General features: G+C 42.6%; 6 protein-coding genes across 6 annotated transcripts; 2 read left to right on the forward strand and 4 right to left on the reverse strand.

Moving 5' to 3' along the window:
- Positions 1 to 1,778: 1,778 nt before the first annotated feature.
- Positions 1,779 to 3,326, reverse strand: Bfra_002170 (uncharacterized protein; the record flags this gene model as incomplete). The annotated part of the gene is made up of 2 exons (XM_037332594.1): positions 1,779 to 2,364; positions 3,262 to 3,326. 2 exons carry the CDS (start codon positions 3,324 to 3,326, stop codon positions 1,779 to 1,781), a joined length of 651 nt encoding a protein of 216 aa, XP_037196748.1.
- A 216-nt stretch (positions 3,327 to 3,542) lies between these two features.
- Bfra_002171 (putative glucose-methanol-choline oxidoreductase protein) lies at positions 3,543 to 5,820 on the forward strand (the record flags this gene model as incomplete). The annotated part of the gene is made up of 4 exons (XM_037332595.1): positions 3,543 to 3,690; positions 3,865 to 3,976; positions 4,016 to 4,144; positions 5,157 to 5,820. 4 exons carry the CDS (start codon positions 3,543 to 3,545, stop codon positions 5,818 to 5,820), a joined length of 1,053 nt encoding a protein of 350 aa, XP_037196749.1.
- Positions 5,821 to 7,490: 1,670 nt separating this feature from the next.
- On the reverse strand, positions 7,491 to 11,078 carry Bfra_002174 (putative tpr domain containing protein; the record flags this gene model as incomplete). Its single annotated transcript, XM_037332596.1, has 3 exons — positions 7,491 to 7,606; positions 7,656 to 10,997; positions 11,060 to 11,078. The coding sequence occupies 3 exons, from the start codon at positions 11,076 to 11,078 to the stop codon at positions 7,491 to 7,493; spliced, it is 3,477 nt and encodes a 1,158-aa protein (XP_037196750.1).
- A 1,781-nt stretch (positions 11,079 to 12,859) lies between these two features.
- Positions 12,860 to 15,382, forward strand: Bfra_002175ca (putative peptidase caspase catalytic subunit p20 protein; the record flags this gene model as incomplete). Its single annotated transcript, XM_037332597.1, has 2 exons — positions 12,860 to 14,842; positions 14,903 to 15,382. The coding sequence occupies 2 exons, from the start codon at positions 12,860 to 12,862 to the stop codon at positions 15,380 to 15,382; spliced, it is 2,463 nt and encodes an 820-aa protein (XP_037196751.1).
- Positions 15,383 to 16,224: 842 nt separating this feature from the next.
- Positions 16,225 to 16,567, reverse strand: Bfra_002176 (uncharacterized protein; the record flags this gene model as incomplete). Its single annotated transcript, XM_037332598.1, is given in 2 exon segments — positions 16,225 to 16,461; positions 16,478 to 16,567. 2 exon segments carry the CDS (start codon positions 16,565 to 16,567, stop codon positions 16,225 to 16,227), a joined length of 327 nt encoding a protein of 108 aa, XP_037196752.1.
- Positions 16,568 to 16,600: 33 nt separating this feature from the next.
- Bfra_002177 (uncharacterized protein) lies at positions 16,601 to 18,239 on the reverse strand (the record flags this gene model as incomplete). Its single annotated transcript, XM_037332599.1, has 6 exons — positions 16,601 to 16,938; positions 16,993 to 17,339; positions 17,388 to 17,494; positions 17,548 to 17,799; positions 17,853 to 18,057; positions 18,112 to 18,239. The coding sequence occupies 6 exons, from the start codon at positions 18,237 to 18,239 to the stop codon at positions 16,601 to 16,603; spliced, it is 1,377 nt and encodes a 458-aa protein (XP_037196753.1).
- Positions 18,240 to 18,827: the final 588 nt, after the last annotated feature.

Here is an 18,827-nt window from a genome sequence, read left to right on the forward strand (position 1 = left end):
TCTGCTCCTGTACATATTTCTAGCGTAGTAGCTGAAATCATCGCAGCCCGAATAGATTCATAGAATTCTACCCAGTTGTCACCCTTGAATATGACTAGAGGTCCCCATTTTGTCTGTACTGTATCGACAGCAACTTGGCCTGCCATGTCTCGAAAGTGGGGGTTCGTGATATCAGATATGTTTAAAAAAAAATAGTATAAAAGAAGCTTATAATAACACAGGGCTTATAACCTGTCAGAAATAGACAGCAAGTTACGCATATAGTGTGTAGTTTTCAATTGTAGTATATATAGTATATATTCTATAAGTAAGTAGAATGAATATGTAAAGGTTTGATATATGTGTGCACATGCCATGTCACGTGTTTTCCAACGATTATACTAATATAAAATAACAATAACTTATCTCAATATTCAGAATCTCTTCGTCGACAATAAATCATTCTATACTTTGAGGTTATTGATCATACTGATCTTTTTAGTGTTATTGCGCTTATTAATCATTCGAACCAATCAGAGATCGAGAGGCCGTTTATCTCCTCGAGAGTCTGAGAGTCTTTGGTTGTGTTTTTTTGGTGAGGAACTGAATCTGTTAGGTGAGAGCGCTTCAATAACATACTTCACCCTTTCAACCATCATTTATTGAAAAACTAATCAGAGTATTCAAAAGAGCTCAATTGACATTATTATATGAATCAGCTTTAAATTGATTGGAGTTATGGTGGTGATAAAGTTCAATTGGGAAGATTTTTTTCATAAACCCAATTGGCCTGAGGCTATTTGTGGCGTCACTTTTGGCATGGCAGTTATGAGCCCGGTTTGCGTTTATAGCGCAATGGCATAATTCTTCACTTTACCGTGCTCTCTTGCAGGGTTGGTGGACCCATTTATAAGACAGCCACATTTGGCCTGTGTGTTATTATCAGGATCTCGGGCGTGGTAACGAGAGGTGATTGAGGTCAAAGCTTTTCCCAAGCCTAGTCACTTCAGGCCTCATGTTATCTATCATCTGATAAGATGCGATAACACAAATAGAGAACATTTTGGGATAATAGAGCTTAAATCAGTACGCATATTTATCAACCGCAGCATTCCAATACCATATTTTGATATAGCTTGATAGAAATGTTTGTTGATATGCCCTGATTGTTTTCTATCTACAGGTTGTCAAAGAATCTTCAGAGAGTTCACGCCATTACAGCCTAACTACACTGGTTTTCCTCCTCAGTCGCATAAGCATGATAATAAATCCCACCAAATGTTTACCTTTGTTGTAACATAGCACTCATCCTTCTCGCAAGTCTTCATCCTTTTCATATATACATTTCTGTATTTTTATTTTCACAAATTCTGATACAAAGATTGCAGGCAGAACCAATTCATATTTACTGTACGAACGTCTCATCAAACTGGGTACAGCGAAAGAAAAGAGGCGTATGATTGATGCCATGGCTCTACGACAATCGTGCAAAAGAAGAGAATTGACAGGAGCAAGATGGATTCATGGTCCTCATAATATAGCAGATATCATGGAATAGGCAGATATTGATAGAGCGTTGAGAAAATTTGTCAACACTAATACCCTAATCGTACGAGCTGAAGGGTGAATGAATGAACGTGTGGGTACAAAGATCAGCTAGATCTTCGTACCAATAAATTGGGAACACATGTAGTTAATGATATTTAATTTTTTTATTTTCCTATTGAAAAAGATTTGCTTTCAACAAATAAGTCGCGTTTCAAACCCAAAATCCAAAACGCCAAAACCAGAGTACGGAGCTAATCCACAATAAGAGGCTGATCCTCAGAGGCGCCATGAAGCAAAAGAGTTTCTCTTCGTCCTGAAGATTTGTGATCGGCCGAAGGGGGAGGAGTAGGACTTCGATCGGGAGATGCGTGAGGGGGAGGGGTAAGACTTCGATTGGGAGATTCGCGAGAAGGGAGAGGAAGAGGATTGCGTCGTCTACTCGCAGGGCTAGAATGCGAACGATCGGATCGTACACACCGATTACCATGGTCTCGCCATTCACAGTTTCCACAGCTGTTACCGAAATGGCTTTCGACACGACGACAATCCGGGAAAGGCCTTAAACCATGAAGACGACACTCCCCACATGAATTCTCAACGAGTATTCCCCGACTCTGAATTAACAACCCATTTATACACTGAGCCTGCATAGACTCAACTTCGGCAGTCGTAATAGAGTCTCGGACAAACGAAACAGGGTTTCCTAGCATGGCCAAAAGTGCCAGTTGGGGAGCATTGTGACAATCTGGTGCGAGTTGTCGTCCGCTAATATGAAGAACAGGATTTCGACTTGGCTGAGCTTGCGCGCACGCAGCATTATACGTTTGAAGGGCCGCCCTGATGGTGCGAATTTTATTAGCACATGTACAATGCTATGCTAGCAGTCGCTGTGGGGTAAATTTGGGTGCAATCAGCTTATCTCTCGGCAAGAGTGGGTCATACATTTCGGATGTTCGGATAAAGTCGATCTTCCATTGTTTCAAAGACGTTAGCTTGCATACGAAGCTGGGCATGCACATATTCAGACGAATATTCAACTTACGAGATTCGGGGCAACTGGTCTTGATGATCTTACTCAAGATATTTGGTTGCTGAGAGCTTGCTTTGCGATACTCTTTTGATGGATTGTGGGTATCAGGATTGGCCTAAGCGGTAAGGTGGATTTTGGTCACGTGTAGAATGTCACGCGTACCATGAATCGGTTTCGTGTGTGAGAAGAGAAGCCTGGTCTGTGCTGACATTATACTACATGTTAACTAAATCAGTGTCTTCCTCCCGCTGTTCTATATGGCGATTATACTCGCTTGACCACTTATCCCCAGGTCGGCAGAAATTTAACAAGTCCAGCCTCTTGCTGCCTTATCGACACCAGGACAGTACACAGGATCCGTCATTCGTGAGAAGAGAAGGAGAAATCATTTCTGGGAATTGTAAAATTAGGGGATATTGATGAAACATCAGACCCCCCAACCCTGCCATTTGATGATGCTTCGAATTCCCATGAATTTGGGGGCGGTTACACAAGCCAAACACAGAGCTCTTCCACTCCTGAATGTCCACATGTGTTCATGCGTAGTACATGGATATTTGAGCGTCCCTCTTGTAGAAGCCCGGGTAAGCATCGGTTACTAAACCCGATCTTTCCTGATTCGTCAAATAATCAGCCTTCAAGCTTTTCAAATGCTCATTCTCCTTAAGAATCTTCTCAGCATTTTCATTCTTGGTTGTTCATACCTTTCAGCGATCCTCTGGACAGTTTCGTCAGGATATAAGTTAGCTTGAATGTTGAGTTTTATCATATTCGTCACCGAGAAGTCTGTCCTCGACTCCCCGGTTTTTAGCTGGGTGACGTGAATAGGCTATACAACTAGGCTACATGCAAATTGATACCACTTACCAATTCTGCTTAGTTGGTAAGATGAGGCTCAATACGGGCCCCTCTTTTTCTCGGCTTCAACGTGAGAAAAGAAAAAGTTTGAGAATCGGCTTTTCAATGTTTAGCACAGCTAGCGACAATGACTGACGCTAATATGGACGACGCGTTATATGCCACTCAATTTGAACCTCGTGATCTGAGCCAATTACATCACCATATCACGATCCGGGATTTTGGTGAAAAGCTACAGAAAGCTGCCAATGCAGCCTACCCGAACGATCAACAAGGTAAGGGCGCTGTTCTCTCATATCGTGCTTCTCAATGTCCGAATATATGTAAATGTTTCATGGCTTCTCATTGTCTAGCTTTATGTGAACATTTCGCTGACTTGTGTGAATACTATGCTGGCCTCTTGATATCCAATTTTAAGTGAATGTTTCGCTAACCCCCAAATATTGTAGCTAAATATACCCGAATCTATGTTCTTCTTCTATTATGGGATGGCGAAGACCCTGCTTTGCATGTTTTGATTGAAGTCCACGAACTAGGCATAGTTCTCGCTTCGATTTACAAGTTCGAAGTTGAGATCTAGCGGATACCTAACAACGCAAGTCACAAGAAGCTGAATCAGAAGATCTTGGACTTTATTGAACTAGGCGATGACAATAAAGAGGACCTGAAATTTGTTTATCATGGTGAGCACGGCATGCTAGCTCAAAATTGGCAGCCATGTTGTACCAGGTATGTGAACGGGAATGTTTTTACAGACCAGTGTCGATATCAAATTCCCATCGGGCACAGTGTGCAGTGTACCCAGTAGTCTAGACTGCAATCCGGCAACAAAAAACTTTTGATTGTTTCATTCGATTTTATATTGTTTGTATGAGAAGGATACGGAAGACGTAGCACCCACGATTGCGTAGGTCCTAATTGTCTAATTGTATTCTATCTGAAGAATCAGCTAGTTGCAAGGGATAGTAGACCTTATATAAGGCCTACTGGAAAGAGCTAGTCTCTTTCGCATTCGCTTAGGGCTTAACTACAATAGCCATTGAATTGAAGTCATTCACTGCGTTCACATATATATACTCAAATTATCTGGGACAATTAAATAATTTGAAACATCCAACTGAATGAAGGGTCTTCAAATATTGAAAGCTTTCAGATCTAGACTGCCAGTTCGGACTACTAGACATATTGGTAATGTGTTAGATTTTCAAGGTTTTCAATCAATGAGATGTCTTGAGTTCCTACTATGATCCGTGTTTGGCAGGATACCCTATTATCTCCATACAAAACTAACAACTGTATGTGTAGTTGTTCAAACCCTCGAGATCCTACTTGTAATATGATAAAATGGGGCAGTATCCAAAACTCACTAAAAGAAGCACAATCCGACGTCCTATTTTTACTCGATTGTTGTTCCTGAGGGACTGCAAACATAGGCGTCGGATACGAAACCACAGAGTTTATCGCCCCTTGCGGCTTCAACGATTTTGCAAATGGCGTTGGGTCCTATTCGTATACCTATGCTCTAACGATAGAACTACGTTTGTTGAGCTCATATCCGAGATCTACCGCCGCTATGCTGTACAATAGAATACTCTGTCGAATTCAGAACTAGATGCCCGAGGGGAGAGAATTGCAGAAAGCTCCGCTACACATTGTTCTCACTCAAAACCCAAGGTTACCATGCAGCATACAGCTTTCAATGAGGCTGGGGGGGGGGGGCTGCAATTTAATCATCACTCAGTCCTTCGCAATCACTGGGCTCAGCGGGTCCAATTTCGCCTTTAAAAAAGCAAAGGACTGATTCCAGCCAAGAATCTGATCCGTCGTCTGAGTCAATCCCCCTGTCTGTTGAGCAACAACTTCCCAAGATTATATTGAGTGTAACGTTGAAAGAGGATTTGGCCCCAGACTTGTCTGCCGATTTGTTTGCCGACTGGCTCCGCATGATGCTTATTATCGCTGAATCTGTCACCGTCGAAGCTGGATTCGGTAGCTTCTCGACTTTAATGTTTGTTTCAATGCCAGTGTCAATTTGGGTATACTTAGGTAGAGATGCCGCTATCAGTCTTGTGGGTACTAAGAAGGGAATATTGAATATAAAGGACCCTTCGTATAGTGATAACGAGCGTAATGAGCCGGTTAATACTAAGCGTGGACTTAGTGAAGCCATTAATGTATGTAATAATCGTATGCAATCTATGGAGCTACAGATTCGAGGCCTCCGGAACGATCTTTCGGAAAGTAATCGCAAGAAGCGTAAACTGCGCCGAGAACGCGATTACTCTCTACGAATTATTGAGTATTATGGGAGAATGAATTTAAAGGGAAAGTGCAAATCTAAAGAAGGAGGTGCGGATGATAAAGGGTTACGATTGAATAGATCTGATATTGGAATCAGATCTTAGTAAACGGTAGTGGTTCCAGTGAATCCAGAAGGAAACGACGAACTACATGGGTTATCTCATGAAGAAGAACGCAGAGAACCTTGCATCTCTAATCATTCTCCAGAAGACACGATTGATATAATCAAGGATAAGATGAAAGCCTAGTCGAGCCAGAGAATCAAATCCTTCCAAACCAATCACCAGAAAATCTCGGTGACAAATATAGTTTAGAGGAGAAAAAGAAAATGACACAAAACATCGAAACAGAAACTTCAAGAAATAGGGATCCTCTCATCACGAATGAGCAAGACCCAAGAAATCTTGGACCAGTAGACTCAAAGCAAGTAAGTAGTCCCAGGACATGATGGATAGGAGGAGAGAGAAATATAAACTGAGCTCAGAGCAAGATCTTGTTTCAAGACTGATGGAGGATTCAAATAGAGGTGATAAGACCACTAGCGATGGGTAAAACTAAAGATGATCTTTTGAAACATCTCAACCTTGATGTTGAAATATATGTGCTTATGGTAGTAAGATTTATTTGTTTTCTTTATAACTTGATCACAACGTTTAATACTCATCAGACTATAAAAAGAAACGAATGTCGTTTACCAATAGTTTATTGCTGAAAAACAACACTTGAAAAAGGATTGCAAAGGAAAACCACCCTAAGATTAGTGTGATATTTTAAAACGGCCAAAAAACGAGGCCATGAAATTGATTGCTTAGAATGCCATCGATCAAACGGCTTATTACTGGGGTCTGGCTCGTTCAACTCTCGACTGTCCCAACTGGATTTCACGATGGTTACTTTACCACAGGTTTCGGTACCGAGATGGGAGAAATAGCAAGACCATCATGGACGATTAGAACGATATTTCCTTTTCATTTTCATCTCCTGTCTCGTCATAGGCTCCCTCGTAATACAATTCTATGCCGTCTACCCCTTTGCAATATGGTTCCTCGCCATGTAATTCCTCGGCTAGTTGGCTTCATCACTAGCAAAGATATCCTCCGCAATACAAGTCCTCGTAATACAATTCCTCGCAATATAATCCCCCAGAAGACGCTACCTCGCAAAATTTCGCATCTCAATACCCATCTCATACACCCAGTGCTAGCTAGCAATATATCTATAACCCCGGTTTTGGCCGGCGAGATACTAATAATACTAATACTAACCGTAACTCCCGTTAAAGAATTGTGAAAGGTACTGTAGACTTTTATTTGATGGATTTGATCGGCGGGATGTATTCTCATAGTGGTAAAAATCAATTTTTATTCGTCTAATAGCACTCTATAGCATAGCTTTCTTATGGTGATTATTCTACATACAATAAAAAAATAAGCGTTTTCACTTCTGATAGAATTAGCGACTGCATCTTATCAAACTTTACACAACAGTCTTCAAGCTATTCAATCATCGTGAATGAATAATAGTTAACTCAAAACGACTCTATCTATTTCTTGAAAGTAAATGGAAGATCAATTAGAGACTCTCAGTCATTGTTGATAGAATCATGGATTTTGTAGTCATTTTAAAGTTATTCAGCTACTAATATATCTCCAAAAATGTTAAAAAGTATACATTATATCGAACATCACGTTTGTACAAACACGCCTGTATGTATGCTTCTAGAACCAACAATATTATGTTTTAGATGATGACGGTGTAGTAACTAATGAATGACTTATACTAAAGCTTGTTTGGACCTAGAGAATGTGAAAGTTCCATACTCAAGCTTCAATAAACAACATGCTACTATTAGATCATCCCATAACCATAATTCCCTTGTAATAAGATGTACTAGATGGCCGATAGTCTGAAGGTAACAGCAAGAGGATTATCCTCTAACCACCGAAATGAATGTATGGCACCCATTCAAATCCTCGCGTGTGCCTTGCAATCTTTGGGCCGTAGTCCCGTCCGCTTGTAATAGCAGAGTCAGCAGCATATGTTGATTCTCCAGTCTCACGAAGCACACCACCCCTCCACTGATCTCGGCACCACTTGATAGCTGTGTGAAGTCCCAGACTCACTGACTCATGCGTTATCTCATCCCCTAGTACATGCTCATATACGATCCTTGCGACATCGCTACAAAGCTTATCGTCGACGTCCCATAATGTCCCAATCACATGTTGAAACCCAGCCAGCTGAAATGCGTTGACCAGATGGAGACCCTCGTCTATCATGAGTTCGTTTTCAACCTGACTGGTGTTGCAAGCAGAAAGATACGCAAGAAAAGGCGGCTGCTCAAGAGCACTAGTTCCTATAAAGTTATCTAAGGTCAACCGATCCTCCTCCCGGTCTCCAAGAAGTAAACAGCTTTGCAGCGGATCGATTGGATCAGAGAAACCATGGCCTGCAAAATGAAATATCTTGCAAGACGCTAGAGCATCAAGCACGGGTTTCTTGCGATGCTGTTCGATGACTGCTAAGTTGGCGTTTTGACAGATTTTTTTGACTTCTTCAGCCTCATTTCTGGCGAATGGTAGCGGACTCAATCCGAGAGTGGTTTCCATCGCTACCAGAACAAGACGGTCCAGCTTTGACAAACTCTTCGCAGAGGGGTTTGAGCGACTGTGTGAGATCGATCTAAGGGAGGAGGCGAAGGAAGATACAACCGTGTCAAGTACCGATTTAGGAGGTTCCTCCAGATGGTATCCGGCCGCTTGGATAGGAAAGCGACTGAGTACACCTGTTGGTATCCACCAAACACGCTGCCGAAAAACTTTGACTTGATTCTTTTGCAGTTCCAGCGCTTCGAGGACTGGGAATGTAACTCTATCCCAAAGTTCCTGGAGCAAGATTTGATCAAGGAATTTAGACATGTAGAGTTTTTCTCTCTGACTGCCAAGATAGTCAATATCGAGTCGAGGTAAATGGAAGGACCGAATGGAGTCGTTCTCGATAATCAAAGCATCGGAACGGCAACGACTAACGTTGATATAAATGACAGGGCCTTCCAACGCTACTTTTTGGATTTCTATTTGACTAGGTGGTTTCAAGAAGTCGTGGAAGTCAGGCTGCCGACGTATTTCTTGCAGCAGGCGATCAAACTCTTGATTTGCCTGCCGTCTGGCTTCTCCCTGCTGTATGGGCGATGTTTGAAGACCTGGAAGCAGAAACTGATCCCTTGGAGTTGAGAGATTCAAACGATCGCGGAGGAGTATGAACTGATCGGCGAGGTCAGGGTGCTGTAGCTGTAACTCTAGTGGTACAGAACGTATATCTGTAAGGTTTCCTATGAGGACCCCACGGCCTTGCTCCAGTAATTGAACTGCCTCGACGACCTTTCCTAGATGCACGGCCACTGCAGCTGCGTCGGAGGCCAGGCCAACAATCGATATCAAGACGCGCTGTTTATCAGAATTTGGAAGTGATCGAGGAGCCAAAGCCGGGAGAAGCTCGATAGCGCCAAATCCAGCTTCCAAAGCCTTCTCCCATTTCTCAATTTTTATGAACAGCTGTAATAAAGACTTGTATGCTCTCAGTCGTTCTGTAACGATTGCCACAAGCGAAGCTGACGCTTGAATGTAGGCCCTAATAGCTCTATCGAGATCGGCCTTCTCACTTGTAAGAGAGTACTTTTCAGAGAGATGAAGTCCAAGGTTGTTTAGCCATTTAGGTCGATCGCTATGGCTTTGAGGAGTAAGGTCAACAGCTTCTTGAGTAACTTCAATAGCTCTATCGAGATCGGCTTTCTCGCTTGTAAGGAAGTACTTTTCAGAAAGACAGCCTCCAAGATTGCTTAGCCATATAGGTCGATCACTATGGTTTTGAGGAGTAAGATCAATAGCTTCTTGAGTAACTTCAATAGCTCTATCGAGATTGGCCTTCTCACTTGTAAGAGAGTACTTTTCAGAGAGATGAAGTCCAAGGTTGTTTAGCCATTTAGGTCGATCGCTATAGCCTTGAGGAGTAAGATCAACAGCTTCTTGAGTAACTTCAATAGCTCTATCGAGATCGGCCTTCTCACTTGTAAGAGAGTACTTTTCAGAAAGACAGCCTCCAAGATTGCTTAGCCGTCTAGGTCGATCGCTATGGCCTTGAGGAGTAAGATCAATAGCTTCTTGAGTAACTTCAATAGCTCTATCGAGATCGGCTTTCTCGCTTGTAAAAGAGTACTTTTCAGAAAGATAGATTCCAAGATTGCTTAGCCATATAGGTCGATCACTATGGCTTTGAGGAGTAAGATCAATAGCTTCTTGAGTAACTTCAATAGCTCTATCGAGATTGGCCTTTTCACTTGTAAGAGAGTACTTTTTAAAGAGATGAAGTCCAAGATTGTTCAGCAATTTAGGTCGATCGCTATAGCCTTGAGGAGTAAGATCAACAGCTTCTTGAGTAACTTCAATAGCTCTATCGAGATTGGCCTTCTCACTTGTAAGCGAGTACTTTTTAAAGAGATGAAGTCCAAGATTGTTTAGCCATTTAGGTCGATTACTATAGCCTTGAGGAGTAAGATCAATAGCCTCTTGAGTAACTTCAATAGCTCTATCGAGATCGGCTTTCTCGCTTGTAAAAAAGTACTTTTTAGAGAAATGAAGTCCAAGATTGTTTAGAAATGCAGATCGATTACTATGGTCTTGAGGAGTAAGATCAACAGCTTCTTGAGTAACTTCAATAGCTCTATCGAGATTGGCCTTCTCACTTGTAAGAGAGTACTTTTCAGAAAGATAGATTCCAAGGTTGTTTAGCCATTTAGGTCGATCGCTATGGCTTTGAGGAGTAAGGTCAACAGCTTCTTGAGTAACTTCAATAGCTCTATCGAGATTGGCCTTCTCACTTGTAAAAGAGTACTTTTCAAAAAGACAGTCTCCGAGATTGCTTAGAATTGCAGGTCGATCGCTATGGCTTTGAGGAGTAAGATCAACAGCTTCTTGAGTAACTTCAATAGCTCTATCGAGATTGGCCTTCTCACTTGTAAGAGAGTACTTTTCAGAAAGATAGATTCCAAGATTGTTTAGCCATTTAGGTCGATCGCTATAGCTTTGAGGAGTAAGATCGACAGCTTCTTGAGTAACTTCAATAGCTCTATCGAGATTAGCCTTCTCACTTGTAAAAGAGTACTTTTCAAAAAGACAGCCTCCGAGATTGTTTAGCCATTCAGGTCGATCGCTATAGCCTTGAGGAGTAAGATCAACAGCCTCTTGAGCGACTTCAATAGCTCTAATGAGGTCTTGTGCTACTCCTTGAACAAAATTAACAACTATAAACCTTTACATAAAAGCAAAGTCTTAGGTAATTTCTCACCGTCGCCGCTTATTGCCATGTCCAGTTTTTAATTGAAACTATTGGAGCTCCTCTACACGATCGTGCTTGTGTATAAGTGCTAGTAGTTTTATATCGAGACTCGTGGCCTGGGACCTATTTGTGTCGAGCAATTTCGATAGTAGCTTTCCGAGTCTTTGGTTTTGCTAATGAGTTTAAAGAGCTTGAATTTATATATTGGTAGTGCGAAGCTGCAGATGCGCGATTGGGTCTGAATAGAAATCGATGCTAGTGTTAATTACAGCTGGCTGAGCCGCGATTACATATATGTAGATTTTGAGATCACATCGGAGCATAACATCGCGGCGAGAACCGGAGAAAGCTAGCAGAAGCGGCGCACTATTCTCAAGGTCTACAGAGCTTTGTCGTCCCCAGCTGAAAGCCACAATTATCGAAAAGCGCCACCGAGGGTGGATGTACCTCAGCTACCACTGGGACCTTCCGCTCATTCTCCAGTGCTTACGGCCGATGGAAATTTAGACATTATAGCCTAAAAGATTGATCCCGAGCTTAGCAGGGTTCCCCTCCCCCACACCTACTAAGTTGGGCTCTTTATACATATATATGTATTTATTGTCGCCCTCTTCATCTTCACATGCGACCGGGAATGATAGGTTAATCTTTTGGTCAGGATCACACCCATTCACTCTGCTGTTGGGTAAAGTCTTAGCCGAGCGACCAGTGAGTAATACTTGGTGGTACAGAGGATGCGGTCAAAAGTTACAAAGCTGTAGGGTAGTTAGGGATTGATAGCCTGTAATAATCGTCTCAGCTATCGAATCAAGTCCCTGAAGAATATCAATCCCACAATAGGATACATATCAAAATCTACAAATTATAAGGCGCTCACAGCTTACAGGGCATTACAGGCTATGTCCTCTATAATCTTGTGACTTTTGATCGCGTCCTCCGTAAGGATAAATAATTGTACCCCCTGTTTTGATATCGTGTAGCATAACTTGAGAATTAGCCAATCAGGTTTGTGTTTTCATTGGGCTTGTGAGGTAGAATGTACTGCTTTGTAAAAGTGAAAGCACCAAGTATACATGCATATCGGTCTTCTCGGCTGTACGGGGGTGCAGGCTATACGGAGGTTGAGACAAAGTGGGGGTGTGGCTACGGAAGTGCAGATCACAAGTTGTGGATCTTACTGCCTTCCCGTGTTTGTTTTTGGTGGGTAAAATGGTCTTTGGTGGCAGAATAAAAGCGGTGACCCATAACTTACAGAGGTACAGGCGCATAATATTGTTAGCTCCTACAAGGCTCCTGGCCCTTGTCCAGCCACGGAACAAGACCTACTATATTTACCACCCTTGATAGAGCTAACACTGCTATACGCCTATAGATTCAGATCGTTACATCGTGCATCTTTCATTAACGGCGGGGTGTCTCTAGTTTTCGTATGTATCGAATAGGGTAGTGATGAACTGTCATGACTTTCAACTGTTCTCGAAGGCTTGCCTTATCTAACCACGCGCCTCCATATTACGGCAGTTATACGACGTTCTTCACCTGTCTTGAGATACACTCCGTGGCGCATAGCCGGAAACGATACAACCAGGCTCTGCAGATTCTAACTCCACTTCTGCAGCTTCCCTGCAGGTGTTGATTAGCTGGCTGCTCTAAACAATACTCGGCGCGCTGTGTCTGTCATCGATTGAAGGGCATCCCGTTACAATATTGCTGTCTATTGTTTTGCCTTTGTTATTTGACAGATTCATCTTTCTGTTCAGTCAACACTCCCGCAGACTTCAATCCCTACTTTCTCTACCGGTCTTTCACATGCCTCTAACAAAGCGAGCTTTGCTCATTGCGAGCCCGTTTGGCGGCCTTCAAGGACCGGAGCATGATGTTGAAACCATGACAAAAGCTCTACAAATCAATGATTTTAATGATATCACAAAATGTGTCGCAGCTGAAGCGACTCGGGATAATATTTTGGAGAAGTGGAGGGAATTGATCGACCGCACGATGCCAGATGACGCTATCGTATTTTATTACTCAGGGCACGGTGCTTTGGCCAAGCCACACAGCCCTGTAAGTGACAACGGCATCCAGTCAAAATCGTTGCAGTTCATCGTCCCGATGGACTATGACAAAAGCAATGCCAAAGACTTCAGAGGCATCTTTGATATCGAGATTTCGCACTTGCTTTGGCGGGTTACGACGAAGACACACAATGTTACGGTAATTCTCGACTGCTGTCATTCCGGCCGGATGGCTCGAAATCCAAAGCTTGGTTCTCACTCGTCGCCAAAGTTTCTTACAGAAATCCAGTATCGCGACGATGTCGATGAGATTGAGGGCAAGTTGCAACACAATTTTCGACTTGAGGGTGATGGCGATGGCCACCCTAATGGCAACCCTTTCACGGTCCGAATCGTCGCAGGTACGCAGGGCGAAACGGCTTGGGAACATAAGGATCAAGAAGGTAGATGGCAGGGTGCGTTGACGCGAGCTCTTGGGATAGCACTAGAGGAAGCGGCCGGGAAAGACATATCCTGGCACACGACTATGATCCGCGTTCGCGATGCCCTTGCAATAAGTAACTGTCCGCAACATCCAGATGCTGAGGGTCGGAGTAAGCGTATTCATTTCACCCTCGAAGAAACCGACCCAGGCGTCTTCAGCTTTGTTATAAAAGGCAAAGTAGTCACGATCAAGGGGGGCAGGGTCGCTGGATTTGCTAAGAATGACATATTCGCCCTTTTTCCGCACGGCCGCGAATCGAAAGCTCCGTGGGTTGCAAAAGCAAAGCTTTCGAGTGTAGACGTCTTCGATTCAATAGGCGATATCATTGAGACGGGAAATGGCGAAGCATTACCAGAGCGTGGTATTGCGATCTTGATCGAAAGAGTATTACGGCCATCACCAATAAAAATACCGGTAGAGATGATTGATTTGAAGAAAGCTGTTGGGAGTTCCAAGTTTCTACGAGTCGGAACGCAAGACGAGACGGAAAGGATACCCTCTGTGAGACTCGAAAAAGACGGTGCCTCGTTGTACGACGAAGGTGGCATTGGTATTGAGATATTCTGTTCACCCTTCGACCAAACGGGTGAGATTATAGGTGCTGCCGAAAAACTGACACGAGCAAAGCTGTTTCGGGGCCTAAGACCAAACAATGGGGAGAGGCTCTCGCACGATCTTGAACTGCATTTTAAAGTTGTAGTACCAGGTAACCGACGAGCAATTTTTCCAAGTGGAGAGTCACATATCTCCGAGGACGAAACGGCTTGTATTTGGCTAGTCAATAAGGGAAAACGCACCTTGTACGTTAACATCTTCGATATCAATGTCGCTGGTCAGATCTTTCTAATCAACGTGGATAATCCTGGCGGCATTGAGGTTGAAGGGCAGTCAACCTATATCTATGGGCAAAACAGGCAAGGTGAAGCTGAAGGCGAGGCTTTCTCCTGGCCAGATAGTGTTCCTATCTGCGAAGCTATTTCTGAATCTCTCCTTTTCATTGTAACAGAAAACATCATAAACCTTCAACATGTGGAAAGTCCTGGAATGATTGGACGTGGCGAAACACCAAAGTCGACTCTGGAGGATCTGACATTCCAGATTGCGTGCGGAGGAGCGCGGAATTATGGGCAGTCTCGTCGGCAGGTTGCTCTTATTCGCTTCGATGTTATAGAAATACCCTTCACCCTTCACCCACGAACCTGTACCGGAGAGATGGTGCCTGATCCACAGAAGTGCGAGGAGTGGCCAAAAACGCTCAAGAGTTGGCCAGAGATTGATGAGACTGCTGCAAAGGTATGCTATTCAGCCCGAATAAAACTCTAATAGTCGACTTGATGTTGATGTGTTGTCCAGGGATTCTTTGGTGCAGTATTACGAGCAGGCCATGGAATCCCTCCCTGTATTTGGGTTACGAATAAATATACCGAACAGATCACCGTCGTTGTGTCTAAACTTCGACCAAGTCGACTTTGGACAGGCTCTGAACTGAACGTGTCTGCTACTGGTGGAGGAGTCACTTTTTCTACAGAGGTACGCCGCCCATGGTCCCTGCTGCAAATAACGCGTTTACTCAATGCTCACAACGCTCTCAAACAGACTTATGCACTTCCTACAACCAAAAAGACACTGGGGCCATACACAAACGGCCAAAGTCCTGTGACAGCAACTTTTCCTCTATGGAACAGGAAGGAGGGCTGTGGCGTAGTCTGTGTCTACCTTGGAAAAGAGGAGCGATGTTTCATCATGAATGATCAAGTGCCGATAGGAGGAACTGCTGTCTTCACGGGTCAGCCCGATATGGAGATTATTGAATACAAAGAGCTCAAGCGTTAAAGAAAAATGGCGTCGGGTTTCGGCCGGCCTTCGGACTGAATTCATGAAATTTGTGGTAGAAACCGAATCTGGATACACTGACTCCAAGATTAGCTTGGAGTGGCTCAAGCGCGTAGTTCACGAATATCAAGTTCAGGAGTTTTGATGAAAGATCGGAGAGAAGAGATAAAGACTACTCTTTTCAGCCAGCCATCGACTTTGGCGTTCGTGGTTTGTGCAGCTATTTAGAGATAAACCCTCTATTCCCCACTGCTATCATGGGCCGATGTCAAACATATATATTTACAGATCCAAAGAGTGTTCTCACCGTTTCCATGGCGTTAGTGAATTGAAGGAGCATCAAGCCGTGCACTACAGCTAATTCCCTTGTGCTTATACTGGTTGCTTTAACGCTATTCCTCTGGTATCACGCTGTAATACAAGGGGTTTTTTTGTTTTTTTTGTGGTAAAATTAAGGTGTAGTCTGTCTGGGGGTCGAACTCGATTACGCTTTAATCGGGCTTAGAGTTAGATTTGTTATCAGTGTATTGTGCAGTGCAGTGTTATATAAACTAGACGTTCAGAATCGTGAGATCCAGGTAAGTACTATCATGACTGGTTGGTAAAATAGACTGGGTCGTTGGATCTTACCTCTTTTGTATGATTGAGGGGTAACGACTTAGATATAGATTTTTCAATAACTATATATGCAAGCACTGTACCCTTTTGTTTTAAAACTCTTCAACCTATATACCAGCTTTTGTGAAGACTTCAACTTGAACTAAAACATTATAAATCTCACTTTCTCTAGATAACCTTCGCCGCCAGTGCTGCTTGTAAATCTGGGAATCGTTTTCGTGGAGTCAAACTCTGATAATTATATTACGATATTCCGTTTTTTTATATAATAATTTTCCAGCATCGGTGACGAGGCCCCAGTCATACTGAACATAGGATCGTGTGTCATAGTTGGCTTTTGACACCCCTTCTCGTTGTGACGGAAGAGCTCCCATTGACATTGAAATGGGATAGAGAGCGTTTGCAACTCGGGTTCTGGCAGCGATAATTTGATACATCTTTCCCCATGCTCTGACACAACTCTTGTAGATTTCTTACCAAGTCTGATCTAGGGAGAAAATCGTTTTCCTTGCCATAAAGCATACCAACTATGTTTGCCCCCAACGATGGCATAAATCTCGTTCCCATTATCTATTCAAAATACATTTCCGGTGCATGTTTTTAGACCACTTCCCTTCTTATGTTGCATAATCTCTTGACTTCACTTTTTATCTTCAAATCACGGCCCTCTAGTTGTACATCTTCAATCCGCTTTTTCGCAGCAGTTATCTCAAGGTCCTTGGCAACAACCTCAACGAATTCCTTGCTTATTAGACCCAGTGGTGTACCACGATTTGAGTTTAGACTACGAGCAAAGTTGATCTGCTGTGTACGTTGTTCTTGTCCAACGGTTAGACTTTGTAAATCGATACCGGAATGAGACGCAAGATAGCTGTTTTGGAAAACTTTATCATTCGAATGTCCGAGTATTTTACCCCTTTCCGCTGAAGTAACATGCTCTTTTTAAGTCAGAACGGGAATTATAAATTAAAAGGGAAATAAAGAATACTCACGATTCAGAACATTGGCTGAAGTACGTCTTATCACATAAGATGTAAAGATATCCTTGAAGCCTGCACGTTGTGCGATTTTCCTTAGTGAGTGATTGAACGCTTGATAAGTCAACGACTCAGCATCCTGAGATGCCTCCATCGATCGATTACTCCGAAATAGAGGTTTGTTCAAAGCACTTTCCTTAAATTGTATATCGATGTACTTTGCAGAACATATGCTGGGATCATATAGCTCCTCAATGCTCTTTACTGTTTCAAAAGCATCATCGGCAAAAGCTAGAGCAAGAAAAAGTGTGATTGGACATATATCCCTAGATGTTAGATCCTCAAACAACTGTTGCTTATAACTAGAGAATACATCAGAAAATATACTTCGAAAAGACAATCTTACTTACACCTCTCCTTCATCATCCCGCTCATTTTTTCTGAGGTTAAATGTGAACAAAATACTCATCAACGGGCGACCGCCGTCCAGACTTTGCTGCAAAGAGAATTTTATATCCTTCAGATAAGGTCAGTTACTAATGGCTCCTTCGGAATTACATCTTATCGTACCTTATACCGCATAGATTGACCAGTCATATAATAAGCATGTGACTCGATAAGGGCACCCGGGCGTGATGCCGTGTATACAAGTATTAAGATCAATAAAGCAATCTGAACTCTGGCTCGCTCATATAGAAAGTTGAGAGGATCGTTCATCCAAAGATAGCCGAGTATATCTTGCAAATCGTTGAGACTAGCGATAGGCTTCGGACGGGTTTTAGTACTCAAACCCAGGCTTTTCGCCAGACTAGTCTTTATGAACTAAAATATATTAACAGAATAATGGCCTGGAAATATAATTTGACTTAACTTACAGTGCGGAGCTCCGGCATTGATTCAAGTTCTTCATTGTGCTTTCGCTCATACACTGATTTGAAGCGAATTGCATATTGAATCAGTGTCTTTACAGAAAGACGTTTGCCTAACAAGCCTGTCCGTTCCTTTGCAAGCATAGTAAAAAACCCTTTAAGAACTCTTAGAGTTGGTTTCATATTAGCATTATTAAGTCGTGCAAGGTAGCTTGATATCAGATGTCAGCAAATGACCTTGGAGGAATCGGTATCTATGACCTACTTCTCCCAAAGTTTCCAGATCATATTATAGCCGCGTAACGTTGGAGGGACAGATGATAGTGGCTCCCTTTCAAAGTTCTCAACTTCGAAATCTGCGAGTAGATCCTCGAGTGAAAGAGCTTGTGTCATTTTCACAATATCACTTGAGAAAGAGAATAAGAATAATCAAGGGAAATTTCGTCGAGAAGAATCAATGTGATGTTGTGGTGTGATGAAAATTGTGAATTCGAAAACGAAAAGGGGGAAAGGGACATGTTTAAATAAATATAGTATACGGGATACCATATTGAAAATTCCAATTTCCAACGTGATTAGAATAGAAGGTAGTTGATCGTCATCTTACCAAAAAATAACGGAATTCTATTTTCAGATCCTGAATTATGTCAGGAAGGAAAAAAATATATAAAAATCCGTAATACGGAAGTGAAGATATAATATGTTCGTTTACGGAAAACGGTTTACGAAAAACGATTTTAGGAGCAGCGATTATTAAGAGTAAATAAATTTTTTTACCGATAGTCAGATATCCAAAAACGGGCTTGTGGTTTAGTGGTATAATGTTCCCTTAGCATGGGAGAGGTCCGGCGTTCGATTCGCCGCTAGTCCAATGTTTTTTTGACTAATTTTTGACTCTAATATCTTCCCTTCATGGTTTGGCTCCCTTTTTGCTCTCATTCCAGCCCTCCTCACTCTGTAAGCTTTTGTGGGAAAGTTCCA

The sequence above is a fragment of the Botrytis fragariae genome (genome assembly GCF_013461495.1).
Source record: "Botrytis fragariae strain BVB16 chromosome Unknown tig00000006, whole genome shotgun sequence".
Classification (NCBI taxonomy): domain Eukaryota; kingdom Fungi; phylum Ascomycota; class Leotiomycetes; order Helotiales; family Sclerotiniaceae; genus Botrytis; species Botrytis fragariae.